The 15,710-nt window shown below is 38.2% G+C and overlaps 1 protein-coding gene across 1 annotated transcript; it reads right to left on the bottom strand.

The window, feature by feature from the left end:
- Positions 1-12,741: 12,741 nt before the first annotated feature.
- Positions 12,742-15,424, bottom strand: LOC140805548 (uncharacterized). Its single transcript, XM_073161813.1, has 7 exons — positions 15,352-15,424; positions 15,033-15,079; positions 14,877-14,945; positions 14,314-14,532; positions 13,776-14,240; positions 13,433-13,541; positions 12,742-12,920 (listed from the first exon to the last, which is right to left on the bottom strand). The coding sequence occupies exons 1-7, from the start codon at positions 15,422-15,424 to the stop codon at positions 12,742-12,744; spliced, it is 1,161 nt and encodes a 386-aa protein (XP_073017914.1).
- Between the last annotated feature and the right edge of the window lie 286 nt (positions 15,425-15,710).

Raw genomic sequence — 15,710 nt, 5'->3', positions numbered from 1 at the left:
ATGTGCAGCAACGGCCCCAGTCGAAGTCCAACGAATCCCTCAACGCCAAGTAAGTATGTATGACGTGCAAGAAAATATTTTAAGTTTTGGAGGTATGCTAAATGTCTTGTGACCAAATTATGTTAGGATTGGAAAGCGTTAAATTATGAACGGGGACCAATCCGCCCGTTAAATTATGAACGGGTTAGATCGTGGTTGGAAAGCGTTAAATTATGAACGGGGACCAACCAGCCCGTTAAATTATGAACGAGGATCTTATGTATGCGGCAGTGGATACGTCCCTGTCAGCCCAGTACTGTGGTATAGTCTGATCAGGCTCATTTATGTTACGGGTCACTTGCTTTGAAACATCCTCTACGCAAAATGATGAAGTTATGTATGTTCAAGTATGTTCAAGTATGCAGCATGTTTATGAAAAGTTTAAGTTATGGCACGTCGAAGTATGTATGTACGTATGTTCAAGTTTTAATACGCAAGTTCAAGTTTCAAGTTATGTATGTCCTATTTTAAAGTTGCATGTGATTTTATTATGTAGTACTCGTTATTCCAGTTTATACGTGTTGAGTCTTTAGACTCACTAGACTTGATCGATGCAGGTGAGTATGTTGACGAGGAGGCAGGAGGTGGTGACCAAGGGGCAGGCTTGGACTGAGCGGCAGGCTAAACCCGAGGACCGCCCACGTTATTTTACGATTCTTTTTATGCAAGTTTAAAATACTCTGATGTTATGTTTCGTTTCAAGACTTTTGGAACAATGTTTCTTTTTAGCAAATTTTAGTGGTGATGTCGATTTCAAATACTTTTATTGATAAAGGATGTAGTGACGACCGTATATGATTTCATTTCCGCATTTCATTTAGTTTAAAAGAAAATTTTTAATTTTTCCGCAAATTTTAAGTAGTAAAGAATACGGTTCGTTACAAGTCGAATAACATATAACTGATAATATTTACCAAAATAATCAAGTTAAATCAATTCAACCGAGTATATTACGAAAATAAGAAAACTTATTCTCCGGCTGAGGTTTTGTAAAGATGTCTGCTGCTTGTAAATCAGTAGAAATGTATTCCAGAAGAATGTTATTTTTCTGCACATGATCTCTAATTAAATGATGTCTAATGTCGATGTGCTTTGTTTTGGAATGAAGTAATGGATTTTGTGTAATTGCAATGCCACTGGTATTGTCACAGAAGATAGGTGATTCAGAAGCATGAACTCCATATTCTTTAAGCTGTTGTTGTATCCACAATATTTGAGAACAACAGATTCCAGCAGCGAGGTATTCTGCTTCTGCAGTAGACGTAACTATGGAAGTCTGCTTTTTACTAAACCAGGAGATCAGCCTATCACCAAGGAATTGACAAAAACCACTTGTGCCTTTCATGTCTAGTTTGCAACCTACATAATCAGCATCTGAATATCCAATAAGATTAAAAAAAAAAACCATTGGATACCATAAGACGACATTTTGAGTTCCCTTTAAATACTTCAGAATACGTTTAGCAGCAATATAATGTGACTGCTTAGGGTTAGATTGAAATCTTGCACAAATGCAAACAGAAAACATAATATCATGTCTACTGGCAATAAGATAAAACAAAGAACCAATAAGATCACGATACTGAGTTACCTCTACTGGAATTCCACTATCATCCTTATCAAGTTTAGTAGATGAGCTCATTTGAGTGGAACCAGCTGAGCATTCTTCCATGCCAAACTTTTTCAGTAGCTCCTTGGTATACTTAGCTTGATTTATGAAAAATCCAGTATCAAGTTGCTTGATCTGCAGTCCTAGGAAGAATGTTAATTCTCCCATCATGCTCATTTCAAACGGATCCTGCATTAACATAACAAACATTGCACATAATTTGGGGTTAGTTGACCCAAAAATTATGTCATCAACATAAATCTGTACTAACAAAATGTGCTTATTCTTAACTAGGGTAAATAAAGTCTTATCTACTGTGTCAATTTTAAAATCATGATTGAAAAGGAATTTAAATACATCATGAGGTAAGAAATGGTTTATAAAACCTGGAGGTTGTTCAACGTAGAACTCTTCATGCAGTAGACCATTCAAAAATGCGCTTTTCACGTCCATCTGATAAACTTTGATATTTTGGAAATCAGCAAAGGCCAAAAATATTCTGATGGCTTCAAGCTTTGCTACTTGTGCAAAGGTTTCATCGTAGTCTATTCATTCTTCTTGTCTAAAACCTTGAGCTACCAGTCTTGCTTTATTTCTGACCACAGTCCCTTCTTCATTTAGTTTGTTTTTGAATACCCACAGAGTTCCAATAACGGCTTGATGAGATGGTCTGGGTACAAGAAACCACACTTCATTTCTCTTAAATTGATTAAGCTCTTCTTGCATAGCTTCTATCCAACTGGGATCCAGAAGAGCTTCTTCAATTTTCTTTGGTTCATCCTAGGAGATAAAGGCAGCATGCATATATTCATTAATCGTTTTCCTTCTAGTTCTTAATGGAGCTGCATGATTACCAATAACCAAGGATGGAGGTTGTGATTTCCTCCAAACAAAAGGGTTTAACGAGATTTCTTCTTGGTTTGATGTATTCGAAATAGGCTCAGCTGGAGCAGAATAGCAGGTTCTGGAATGTTCACTTCTGGTTCTGGTGAATCTTGTGTCTGAAAAATTGGTTCTACCAGAGGAATGTCTGGTTCTGGATTTTGAGCATCTTTAACTCTAGGTTCTGTATCATTTTCAATATCCAGTTCCAGATGAATCCTGTCTAACATGTTACTTAGATTTGATGAGTTATAAATTCCAGGAGCACTGCTATCTTCATCAAAGACAACATGAATAGATTCTTCAACATTAAGAGTTCTATTTTTGAAAATTCTAAAAGTTTTGCTTACTGTTGAATAACCAATAAATAGTCCAACATCTGATTTTGAATCAAATGCAGTCATATAGTTTTTACCATTGTTGTGAGCAAAGCATCTACAACCAAATATATGAAAATAATATACGTTAGGCTTACTCTCTTTCCATATTTCAATGGAATCTGATTGTGCCTTTTGTTGATCATGGTTCTGTTTTGTGTGTAGCATGCTGTGTTGATTGCTTCTGCCCAGAAACACTGAGAGATATCTGCATCTGCTAGTATTGTTCTAGCAGTTTCCTTAAGAGTTCTGTTTCTCCTCTCAGCCACTCCATTTTGTTGAGGAGTTCTGGCAGTTGAATATTAATGATGAATGCCTTGTTCATCTAAGTACAACTCAAGAATCTTGTTAGTAAACTCAGTACCCCGATCACTTCTGATTTTAATGATGGACACAGATTTTTCATTTTGAATCTTTTTCAGAAGCTTGATCAAGAGGCTACTGGTTTGATCTTTTCCAGTAAGAAATATTACCAATGTAAATCTAGAAAAGTCATCAACAACAACAAGTGTATGCTTCATTACCCCTAAGCTCATGATAGAGATTGGACCAAACAAATCCATATGCAATAATTCCAAACATCTTTAAGTTGATTTACTACCTTTATTCTTGAAGCTAAATCTCACTTGCTTTCCAAGTTGACATGCAGAACATATATGATTCTTAACAAAGTTAATATCGGGTAATCCATCAACTATGTTCCGCTTCTTGAGATTATTGATTGACTTTAAATTCAGGTGATTCAATCTCTTGTGCCAGAGCCAATGCTTATCAGTAAAAGAAGCAACTAAACATGTAGGAACAATAGCATTATCTAAGTTCCATGAAACTTTGTAGGTGTTGCCTCTCTCTTTCAAGTTAATACAGTAGACTCAGCAGAATCTTTAACTGTGCATGTGTGCTTCTGAAAAGCTACAGAATAACCATTATCACACAGTTGACTAATGCTAATCAAAATATAACAGAGATTCTCAACCAGTACTGCATCATTAATAGTTATGTTACCATGTATAATCATACATTTACCTATGGTTTTACCTTTTGAATTGTCCCCAAAATTTATCTTTGGTCCAGTACAACTCATTACTTCTGATAGTAGATTTTTCTGTCCAGTCATGTATCTTGATCATCCAATGTCCAAATACCATGTGGAGCTGCTGATTTTGATTCTCTTCTGTTGTTCCTGCAAACACAAATTTTAGTATCTGGTACCCAAATCTATTTGGGTCCAAGCCTTATCACTCCTTTAGGAACCCATATTTGTACAATTCTTGGTGACCTTGTACTTCAGGTATCCAAGGAGGTGTGTGCAACAGAGGATCTGTTTGTGTTGTCTGGCCTGTATCTCTTCTGAACAGGTTTAGAATTATAGTACTGGTAGTTTTTAACCTTCATAGAGGGTTGTTTTCCTGAGTTGAATCCTCTACTGGATCCATCACTCTCTGAACTCTCCCCTTAGGTTCAACATAACCCAGACTATAATGATTTCTTCTGTTCATCTGATTTACATTCTTTTCAACTCGAACAGTTGGTACTTCAGGTTCATATACCACACTGGATTTGACAAAGCGAATGAATTTCCCTTTGCCTTTTTCTAGTTCTGACTTGGTACTAGTTTCAGAAGTGCTTTCATTATTGCTGAATCCGAGACCACTTCTGTCACCGGATTGCTTATGCAAATATTGCATCTTTGTTGCGTGTTTTCTTGATTGGTCACAAGCACGCGACGTCAAGTTATTGTAAAATGTATTTATGAGTACAAGTGTCGATCTCACGGGAGTGTAAATGTAAAAATGTATCAGTGTTTGTGATTAAAATAGTCACGATTTTATTTAGAAGAATCAAAAGAGAATTGGTGTGTTTAAAATAGTTCAATTGCGAATAAATAATAAATCGACTTACCGAATGGAGAAATATCAATGATAGAAAATATCTAGAGGAATGATTTCACTAAGTTTCCACGATAATTCTTTGTGGTTAGATTTAAATTCATGAATTCCTATTATTTAATAATCAAGAACACTTATTTTTTTTATTTCCCCCTTTCCCAAGTGACGAATAAATTATATCAATAAATTCAATTATTCCTAATAAAAATCTAAATTCGATTAATAGATGCAAATCATGTTCTTACTTAAGCTTTGCTAAAGTTTTATGCCTTCCGAACGATATAAACATTCAACGATGCGTCTCTAATGATCTATAATCCTAGTCCCTCTCCCGAGTTGTAGAATTAATCAGACAACGCACAATTTATGCCCAGTAAATTGCAGTGAAATAAAAATAGAGAACACAATTAAACCAAAAACGAAATTCAATCAATTAAACAACCACGTCAAATCATCGTATAGACAAAACTACGTCATCCTCTAGAATGAAAATTTAGTTCATCACGAAATCCAAGCGAAAACAAGAGATATTCGTAGTTCTAGACATCGGTACACAATGAAATAAAGAAGCGAAGGAAAAGATAAAAAAATCCGAAGTGACGTCTCCGTCCCCAGATCCGTTGTTCTTCGTATTTGTGATTGTTCTTCGCACTCCGAATCTTCGTCTCGTGTATGCGCTCCGATTTCTCATGTCTTTCTCCGATGACGGCCGAATCTTCCGTGTTTTACCTAAGAATCGCGCTTTTATAACTTTATGGAATGCGGCGCGCGCAGGCTGCGCGTGATCTCGCGCTATCGTGCGCATCTTTCTGCTCGCTGGCCCATGTATGTGTGCGCGCGGTCGTGCATGAAGTGGCGCGGCCGCGTGCAAGCTTCAGGTCTATCGGTTGTATCTAAGCGCGCGGCTGCACGTGAAGCGGCGCGGTGGCGCTCGCATCTCGGGTCTTCAAGTTGTATCTGTGCGCACGTCTATGCGTGAAGTGGCGCGGCCGCGCGCACACCTCTGTCGATCATCTTGAATGTATGTGCGCGCGGCTGCACGTGAAGTGGCGCGGCCGAGCGCACACCTCTGTCCGTGTGTGTGCTCTTGGCTGCGCACTACTCTGTTTTCTTAGTCCGCTTGGTTTCGTGCCCACTATTTTCTCCATTCCTGAAATGACAATAAAAACAAACCAAAAATATATAATTCTGTTCGAAACAAGCATAATTCACAATGGATTCTAATATAAATTAAGTGCAAATCTTGCACTTATCAAACCCCCCAAACTTGAACGTTTGATAGTCCCGAGCAAAATAAAATAAGAGCTAATAATCAAGGAAAAATTACGCAAACTACTATAGTCATGTATATGCAAAAAGTGATATTGACCTCCGACTTATCTAATTTCATGTAATTCATCGATTTCCCAAGAGTCACGTGTGTGTGTGTGTGTGTGTGATATGTCAATGTTCGTTTACCCCCATCAAATGCTCAATAGAGTTGTAATGCCCATTCGCCTTACAGAATCAAGAAATCATCAGCTCAGTGCAGCTCACATTTCATTAAAATACAAATTCACATTCATAGATCACATAGGACTTTATCAATGATTAATTGGCTCTATAAAAATTCAACAAAAATATATCAAAGATGAAATCACACCATGAGATGCATTGCATGCAAATGATTAAAGTCTATACGTGTTGACAATGTTTTTCAGGTATTCATAAGCTTGACTTGAACAACTTTTGTCCACTAGTATATTGGATAACTGTGATAAGGTTGATAGGTCTTATAGGCTTGTAACGTTAGGCCACGGCTTACGGCTACAATAAAAGGTATGGAAATCAAAATTTGAGAGAAATCATCAAGTTTTCATCATTTTCACTATCATTTCATTCACCATCACTTTATTCTTGAAGCTAAATCTCACCTGCTTTCCAAGTTGACATGCAGAACATATATGATTCTTAACAAAGTTCATATCGGGTAATCCATCAACTATGTTCCGCTTCTTGAGATTATTGATTGACTTTAAATTCAGGTGATTCAATCTCTTGTGCCAGAGCCAATGCTTATCAGTAAGAGAAGCAACTAAACATGTAGGAACAATAGCATGATCTAAGTTCCATGAAACTTTGTAGGTGTTGCCTTCTCTCTTTCCAGTTAATACAGTAGACTCAGCAGAATCTTTAACTGTGCAATGTGTGCTTCTGAAAAGCTACAGAATAACCTATTATCACACAGTTGACTAATGCTAATCAAATTATAACAGAGATTCTCAACCAATACTAAATCATTAATAGTTATGTTACCATGGATAATCATACCTTTACCTATGGTTTTACCTTTTGAATTGTCCCCAAAATTTATTTTTGGTCCAGTACAACTCATTACTTCTGATAGTAGATTTTTTCTGTCCAGTCATGTGTCTTGATCATCCACTGTCCAGATACCATGTGGAACTGCTGATTTTGATTCTATTCTGTTGTTCCTGCAAACACAAATTTTAATATCTGGTACCCAAATCTATTGGGTCCAAGCTTTATCAGTCCTTTAGGAACCCATATTTGTACAATTCTTGGTGACCTTGTACTTTAGGTATCCAAGGAGGTGTGTGCAACAGAGGATCTGTTTGTGTTGTCTGGCATGTATCTCTTCTGAACAGGTTTAGAATTATAGTACTGGTAGTTTTTAACCTTCATAGAGGGTTGTTTTCCTGAGTTGAATCCTCTACTGGATCCATCACTTTGTGAAATCTCCCATTAGGTTCAACATAACCTAGACCATAATGCTTTCTTCTGTTCATCTGATTTACATTCTTTTCAACTCGAACAGTTGGTACTTCAGGTTCATATACCACACTGGATTTAACAAAGTGAATGAATTTCCCTTTGCCTTTTTCTAGTTCTGACTTGGTACTAGTTTCAGAAGTGCTTTCATTATTGCTGAATCTGAGACCACTTCTGTCACCGGATTGCTTCTGCAACTATTGCATCTTTGTTGCGTGTTTTCTTGATTGGTCACAAGCGCACGACGTCAAGTTATAGCAAAATGTATTTATGAGTACAAGTGTCGATCCCACGGGAGTGTAAATGTAAAAATGTATCAATGCTCGTAATTAAATAGTAACGATTTTATTTAGAAGAATCAAAAGAGAATTGGTGCGTTTAAAACAGTTCAATTGTGAATAAATAATAAATCGAATTACCGAATCGAGAAATATCAATGATAAAAAATATCTAGAGGAATGATTTCACTAAGTTTCCACGATAATTCTTTGTGGTTATATTTAAATTCATGAATTCCTATTATTTAATAATCAAGAACACTTACTTGTTTTATTTCCCCCTTTCCCAAGTGACGAATAAATTATAACAATAAACTTTCGATTCAATTATTCCTAATAGAAATCTAAATTTGATTAATAGATGCAAATCATGTTCTTACCTAAGCTTTGCTAAAGTTATATGCCTTCCGAACGATATAAACATTCAACGACTGCGTCTCTAATGATCTATAATCCTAGTCCCTCTCCCGAGTTGTAGAATTAATCAGACAACGCACAATTTATGGCCAGTTAATTGCAGTGAAATAAACATATAGAACACAAGTAAACCAAAAACGAAATTCAATCAATTAAACAACCACGTCAAATCATCGTATACACAAAACTACGTCATCCTCTAGAATGAAAATTTAGTTCATCACAAAATCCAAGCGAAAACAAGAGATATTCGTAGTTCTAGACATCGGTAAACAATGAAATAAAGAAGCGAAGGAAAAGATAAAAAAATCCGAAGTGTCGTCTCCGTCCCCAGATCCGTTGTTCTTCGTATTTGTGACTGTTATTCGTACTCCGAATCTTCATCTCTTGTATGCGCTCCGATTTCTCGTGTCTTTCTCCAATGACGGCCGAATCTTCCGTATTTGACCTAATAATCGCGCTTTTATAACTTTCTGGACTGCGGCGCGCGCGGCTGTGCGTGATCTCGCGCTATCGTGTGCATCTTTCTGCTCGCTGGCCCATGTATGTGTGCGCGCGATCGCGCATGAAATGGCGCGGCCGCGCGCAAGCTTCAGCTCTATCGGTTGTATCTAAGCGCGCGGCTGCACGTGAAGTGGCGCGGTGGCGCTCGCATCTCGGGTCTTCAAGTTATATCTGTGCGCACGGCTATGCGTGAAGTGGCGCGGCCGCTCGCACACCTCTGTCCGTGTGTGTGCTCTTGGTTGCGCACTACTCTGTTTTCTTAGTCCGCTTGGTTTCGTGCCCACTATTTTCTCCATTCCTGAAATGACAACAAAAACAAACCAAAAATGTATAATTATGTTCGAAACAAGCATAATTCACAATGGATTCTAATATAAATTAAGTGCAAATCTTGCACTTATCAAACCCTCCAAACTTGAACTTTTGATAGTCCCGAGCAAAATAAATTAAGAGCTAATAATCAAGGAATAATTACGCAAACTACTATAGTCATGGATATGCAAAAAGTGATATTGACCTCCGACTTATCTAATTTCATGTAATTCACGATTTCCCAAGAGTCACGTGTGTGTGTGTGTGTGTGATATGTCAATGTTCGTTTACCCCATCAAATGCTCAAATAGAGTTGTAATGCCCATTCGCCTTACAAAGTCAAGAAATCATCAGCTCAGTGCAGCTCACATTCATTAAAATACAAATTCACATTCATAGATCACATAGGACTTTATCGGTGATTAATTGGCTCAATAAAAATTCAACAAAAATATATCAAAGATGAAATCACACCATGAGATGCTTGCATGCAAATGATTAAAGTCTATACGTGCTGACAATGTTTTTCAAGGTATTCATAGGCTTGACTTGAACAACTTTTATCCACTAGTATATTGGATAAATGTGATAAGGTTAATAGGTCTTATAGGCTTGTAACGTTAGGCCACGGCTCACGGCTACAATAAAAGGTATGAAAATCAAAATTGTAGAGAAATAATCAAATCTTCATCATTTTCACTATCATTTCATTCACCATCACTTTATTGTTTTCTTCCCAATCATATCCTCAATTTTCCAATTTTCCTTTTTCACCACTTTTGTTTGATTCATTCCTTTGATTGTTTCTCTTTTCCTTCTTTTTTTTTTTCCTATTTTCAACTCTTTTTGTGCACTTCAATTTTTCTTTTTCTTTTCAAGGAGTGTTTGAATCATTACAACATCCATGAACTTATTTCTCTCAAAATTAGTTAGGACAATAAGTGTATAAGCTTCATTAGGTAGTTGTTGTGGGCTTGCAGAATAGATACAAGTGGGGGCTATTGTGTGTCATTGACACACACCACTTGACTCTTTAGTAGGCTCAAAATGGGAGACTAGGGATATTTCATTTCGTTTGGTAGGCTCGAAGGCTCAAAATGGCTCCAAAGATCGCCTAAATAATTCCTATGTTACATATTATCCGTATTTCGTCTCGAAAAGTGTTCAAACAAGTTCTAGACTTCCGTCAATCCATCAGTCAACGCATACAAACTAGTCACATGAAATTTTCAATCAAAATGATATATGAAATAGGTGCACGAAGAAAATTTAAGCATCTCAATTAACTCGAAGCTCAAAGGGCTACAATTGACAGTAAACAAATAACACAGGCCCCAAGGATATTGTGAAAAATTGCCTAGATCATTTCTATGATTGCAAAAGTGTCAATTAATGTCATGCAAGAATGACCAAGAATCAGATCTCCATCATCTATTTAGCATCACAGGCATGCAACTTGTCTCTAAGCAACGATAGTATCAACATACACGACAGTGCAAAATAATTGTGACTCTTAAGTTATCATGAACATATATATATACTTCAGGATCGCAATTCACTTTTCATCATCGGACACATATTTTACTTATCCATGACTCTTCCTAACAAATCTAGCATGCAATAAATAAAAAAAATCAATTTAAATACTGAGCAATAAAGAAATAAAAAAAAATCTAACAAGCAAGCAATTTAACCCCCCCTCAAACTTAAAGTATAGATTGTCCTCAATGTATAGAAATAAAGAACACAACAACACATACCTCACGCACGAGTGTCAGAAACCGGGGCTCGAGTCATCGTTCATAGCATCTTCAGCATCATCCTCCATGGGCTGCGGCGGTGATAGATCTGGTGGTGGTAATGTGGTGGCTAGGCTGGATATGGTGGGAAGGGAGCATCCTCGGGTCCCATGGGTGGAAAACGCTGGGCATGCACCGATGTGAAGTCCATCATATAAGACATGAAAGTATTAGTAGTGTGTCGGTGTTCGGCCAGCTCTTGGCGCTGAGCCCGCATATCATGTTCCATTCGAAACATCTTGTCTCGCAAACTGACTCGAGGGATTGATGGTGGTGGTGGCTCTTTGCGTTCTCTGGCCCTCTGGTTGTAATCTGCCCTAGGCTCTTGTCATTATACTTCTCGTCCTCCTCGCAAGCGGTATGCTTCATATACGTGATTGGGGCCTTGGCTTTCAGAACTTGTTCATCCGAGCTCCATTGCACACCAGCATGAAGATATAGTGCAGTGATAGTATGTGGACAGGGGAGGCTGACGGTCATGAGTTCTGTACCAGCACGCATGATAAAACTGTTAATGAGCTTCCCAAGATCCACGGTCTTTCCAGTCATTATGGCGTAATTCAACGCCACTTTATCCTTTGTTCTGTTTGATGTGATGAGGGCATGATTCGTGATAGAATGAAAGATGCCCAAATGCGTGGGTCACGGCGTAAGTCAGATTTCTTTAGAGTGATTAGGGAGCCTTGATTCAAGCGCCATTCTGCACCCTCGATGCATAATTTCCTGATAATCGCATCGTAATCCACAGTGTCAGTAATCAAAGCTAGTATACTCGTCATTTTCAAAACGCGGCAGATTATAGATAGCATTAATGTTTGCCGAATCGAAATAGACTAGTTGCCCTCGTACCAAAACTCCGTAGTCCTCGTGTTTGATTCTCAGATTAGCATAAATTCCCGGACTATAGATATAACTGCATCTGGCGGTGACTAAGCTATATCTACCCACCCCCTTCGCTCAACCTCTTCTATTATTGCACAGTCAGGGTAAGTCAGATCTAAACCTCGTTTTTTAATAATTAACCTAGACAGGGTGCTCTCGTAAACTCTGACGGCTTCCTCATTCCAAAATCTATCAGCATCATAGGAACGAGAACAGGAAGCCACATTTTTCGATCTCTTTTAGGCGGCATAATTTCGCAAAAATATCCACACTTATAGTCAATAAAGTTAGAGCAAAATGTCACCAACAATTGCTTGAATTCTGAAAATTATCCCCAAACAATAACAATGTAGAAGAAATGGTAACATTGAGTGAAGAAAATAACTTGAAGGAGACACTCGGCGGCAGTAGTTAGTAGTGGCGGCGGCGGCGGCGGCGGTTGTTGGTGGTGTGAATGTTTGATGAGGGAGGAGTGTTTGTTGGAGTGGAGGAGTTAGATTGAATGTGTTATAGAGTGGAGGAGTTTATGAGGTTTTGTGAGGGGTAGAGGATAGATTTGTGGATGAGAGGATTTTTGGAGAGAATTGGTGGAGGAGGCGGCTGTTTTTTCTGAGGGAGAGGAGTTTTGACAAAAAAAATCGAGAGGCGCGCGCAATTTTTTATCCCCGCCATATGATTGAGCGTGCACAGATGCGCGTGATGTTGCGTGACCGTGCGCGCGGTTCTGGTCTTGCCTCTAGATCTGAGCAGCTGCTGCGCGTGATCTCGCGCGGTGGCGCGCATGCATCTGTCCCTTTTTTTTTAAATTTAAAAACCACACTTGCAAAAATTAAAAAAAATCAAATCAGTATGCGAAATGAACAATTAAAATCAACAAATAAAATAAAAATAAACAAATAAACAAAATGAATGCAAAAATAATCGTGGGTTGCCTCCCACGCAGCTCTTGGTTTAATGTCATCAACCCGACTCAGTTCTGCCTCAAGTATATTCGGCCATTGATATGTTTTCCAAGTTCCGCACTTCATCTCCAAAATAGTGTTTCACTCGCTGACCATTCACCTTAAACGTTCTACCATCATTGCATTTGAACTCAATTGCTCCGTATGGTTGCACTGCCTCCATTATAAACGGTCCTAACCACCTTGATTTTAGTTTTCCTGGAAATAGTCTGAGACGATAATTATAAAGCAGCACATGTTGCCCCGGTTCAAATGTTCTTCGCACAATGATCTTGTCATGCCACTTCTTTGTTTGCTCTTTGTAGATCTTGACATTCTCATATGCTTCATTTCGAAATTCATCAATCTCATTTAACTTCAGTTTCGGACATCACTAGAAGCTTTTAAATCAAAGTTTAACTTCTTTACTGCCCAAAATGCTCGGTGCTCCAATTCTAGCGGCAATTGGCACGCTTTCCCAAATACTAGACTATAGGGAGACATCCCAATAGGCATCTTGAATGCAGTCCGATAAGTCCATAATGCATCATCCAACTTAATGGCCCAATCCCTCTGGTTGGTGTTCACAGTCTTTTCCAGAATTTGTTTAATTTATCGGTTGGATATTTCAGCTTGTCCATTCGACTGAGGATGTTATGCTAGTGCCACTTTGTGCTTCACACTGTATTTAGCCAAAAGTGAGTTGAAAATCCTATTGCAAAAATGTGTACCTTCGTCACTTATGATGGCTCTCGGTGTTCCAAACCTGGTGAAGATGTTCTTATGCACGAATTTAGCTACAAAACGAGCGTCATTAGTATTGGTAGCGATTGCTTCCACCTATTTTGAAACATAATCCACAGCTAATAAAATATAAGAATTAACAAAAGAAGGAGGAAAGGGTCCTATGAAGTCTATACCCCAAACGTCAAAAAGTTTCACTTCCAAAACATTTGTCAGTGGTAATTCGTGACGCCTAGAGATGTTTCGTAACCTCTGGCATCTATCACATGATTTTACAAAGGTATAGCTATATTTAAACAAACTAGGACAATAAAAACCAGATTGCAATACCTTAGCTGCTGTTCGTGACGCTCCAAAATGTCCAACATATGGTGAAGAATGGCATTTCTCCAGAATTTGATGTGCTTCGATACCCTCCACGCATCTCCTAATCACTTGGTAAGCAAACCTCTTATACACAAATGGATCATCCCAATAATAGAACTTGATATCATGGACGAACTTCTTATTCTGATGATAACTAAAATCTGGAGGTCGGGTGCCGCAAGAGAAAAAATTAGCAATATCAGCAAACCAAGGAAGTACAGAATTTACCTCAAAAAGTTGTTCATCTGGGAATGTTTCTTGTATAGCTCCCTTTTCTCTCTTATCCTCCAGCTCAAGCCTCGATAAGTGGTCAGCTACTTGATTCTCACTACCCTTTTTATCCTTGACCTCAAAGTCAAATTCTTGTAATAGCAAAATCCACCTTATCAAGCACTGTTTTGCATCTTTTTTGGCGAATAGGTAGCGAAGCTGCATGGTCAGTGAAAACGATTACCTTTGTGCCAATCAAATAAGGTCTGAATTTGTCGAATGCAAATACTACTGCAAGCATCTCTTTCTCGGTCGTAGTGTAATTTTGCTGTGCAGCATCCATCGTGCGGCTTGCGTAGTATATCTCCCTAAACATATTTTCCCTTCTTTGGCCTAAGAAAGCGTCCACTGCATAATCACTTGCATCACACATTAGCTCAAAGGGCTCCTTCCAGTCCGGCACTATCATGATCGGTGCATTCACCAATGCCATTTTGATCTTCTCGAAGGCCTGCAAACAATTATCATCAAAATAAAATCAGAATCTTTTTCTAGCAAATTACAGAGGGGTTTAGTGATCCTAGAGAAATCCTTAATAAATCTACAATAAAACCCTGCATGTCCTAGAAAGCTCTTTATTCCCTTGATGTTCCTTGGTGGGGGAAGTTTTTCGATTGCAACGACTTTAGCTCGGTCCACCTCTAATCCCTTAGAAGACAATTTATGTCCAAGAACAATACCCTCTTGGACCATAAAGTGACACTTCTCCCAATTAAGAACTAAGTTCTTATCCTGACATCTCTGCAAAACAAGGGATATGTTATGTAAACAATGATCAAACGACGAACCAAATACCGAAAAGTCATCCATGAAGACTTCCATTATTTCCTCCACCATATCTGCAAATATGGCCATCATGCACCTCTGGAAAGTGGGAGGTGCATTGCATAGCCCAAACGGCATTCTCGTAAAAGCAAACGTGCCATAGGGACACATGAAAGTAGTCTATACCTGGTCTTCTGGCACAATAGCAATTTGGTTATAACCTGAATAACCATCTAAAAAGCAATAATGACAATAGCCAGCAAGTCTATCAAGCATTTGATCAATAAAAGCCAGTGGAAAATGATCTTTACGTGTAGCATTGTTCAACTTTCTATAATCAATACATACTCGCCAACCAGTTACAGTACGAGTAGATATCAGTTCATCATTTCGTTTCTAACCACATTTATTCTACCCTTTTTAGGCACAACTTATACAGGAGATACCCAACTACTATGAAAAATGACATAAATTACACCAGCATTTAATAATTTTAGCACCTCACTTTTCACAACTTCCTTCATTGCTGGATTCAATCTCCTCTGATGATCCACATAAGGAGTATAAGATTCATCCATTAAAATTTTATGCATTCATATAGTAGGACTGATTCCCCTAATATCAGAAATCGACCATCCTAGAGCAGTTTTAAATTTCCTTAATACTCTCAATAATTTATCTTTTTCAGTACAAGTAAGAGAGGAAGAGATGATTACCGGATATGTAGACTTCTCACCTAAAAATCAATAGAAAAGGTGGCTTGGTAGTTCTTTCAAGTCAGGGGAATGTGGTTTTTCCTCAACTTTCTCATTTACATTCAACTCTTCAAGCGGTGCATCTTTTCTCTTTTCTTTTTGCAGTGCC

This window comes from Primulina eburnea, chromosome 11, assembly GCF_022965805.1.
Source record: "Primulina eburnea isolate SZY01 chromosome 11, ASM2296580v1, whole genome shotgun sequence".
Taxonomy (NCBI): domain Eukaryota; kingdom Viridiplantae; phylum Streptophyta; class Magnoliopsida; order Lamiales; family Gesneriaceae; genus Primulina; species Primulina eburnea.
This window is presented reverse-complemented; position numbering and strand designations above follow the sequence as displayed.

What these genes read in the sequence shown, in the direction of transcription:
- LOC140805548 (XM_073161813.1), bottom strand. Translation starts at nt 15,424, where the DNA reads ATGGATGAATCTTATACTCCTTATGTGGATCATCAGAGGAGATTGAAT. An exon ending in CTATTGTGCCAGAAGACCAG is followed by an intron (nt 14,946 to 15,032) that starts GTATAGACTACT and finishes CCCACTTTCCAG; the next exon opens with AGGTGCATGATGGCCATATT. An exon ending in CCGAGAAAGAGATGCTTGCA is followed by an intron (nt 14,241 to 14,313) that starts GTAGTATTTGCA and finishes CTGACCATGCAG; the next exon opens with CTTCGCTACCTATTCGCCAA.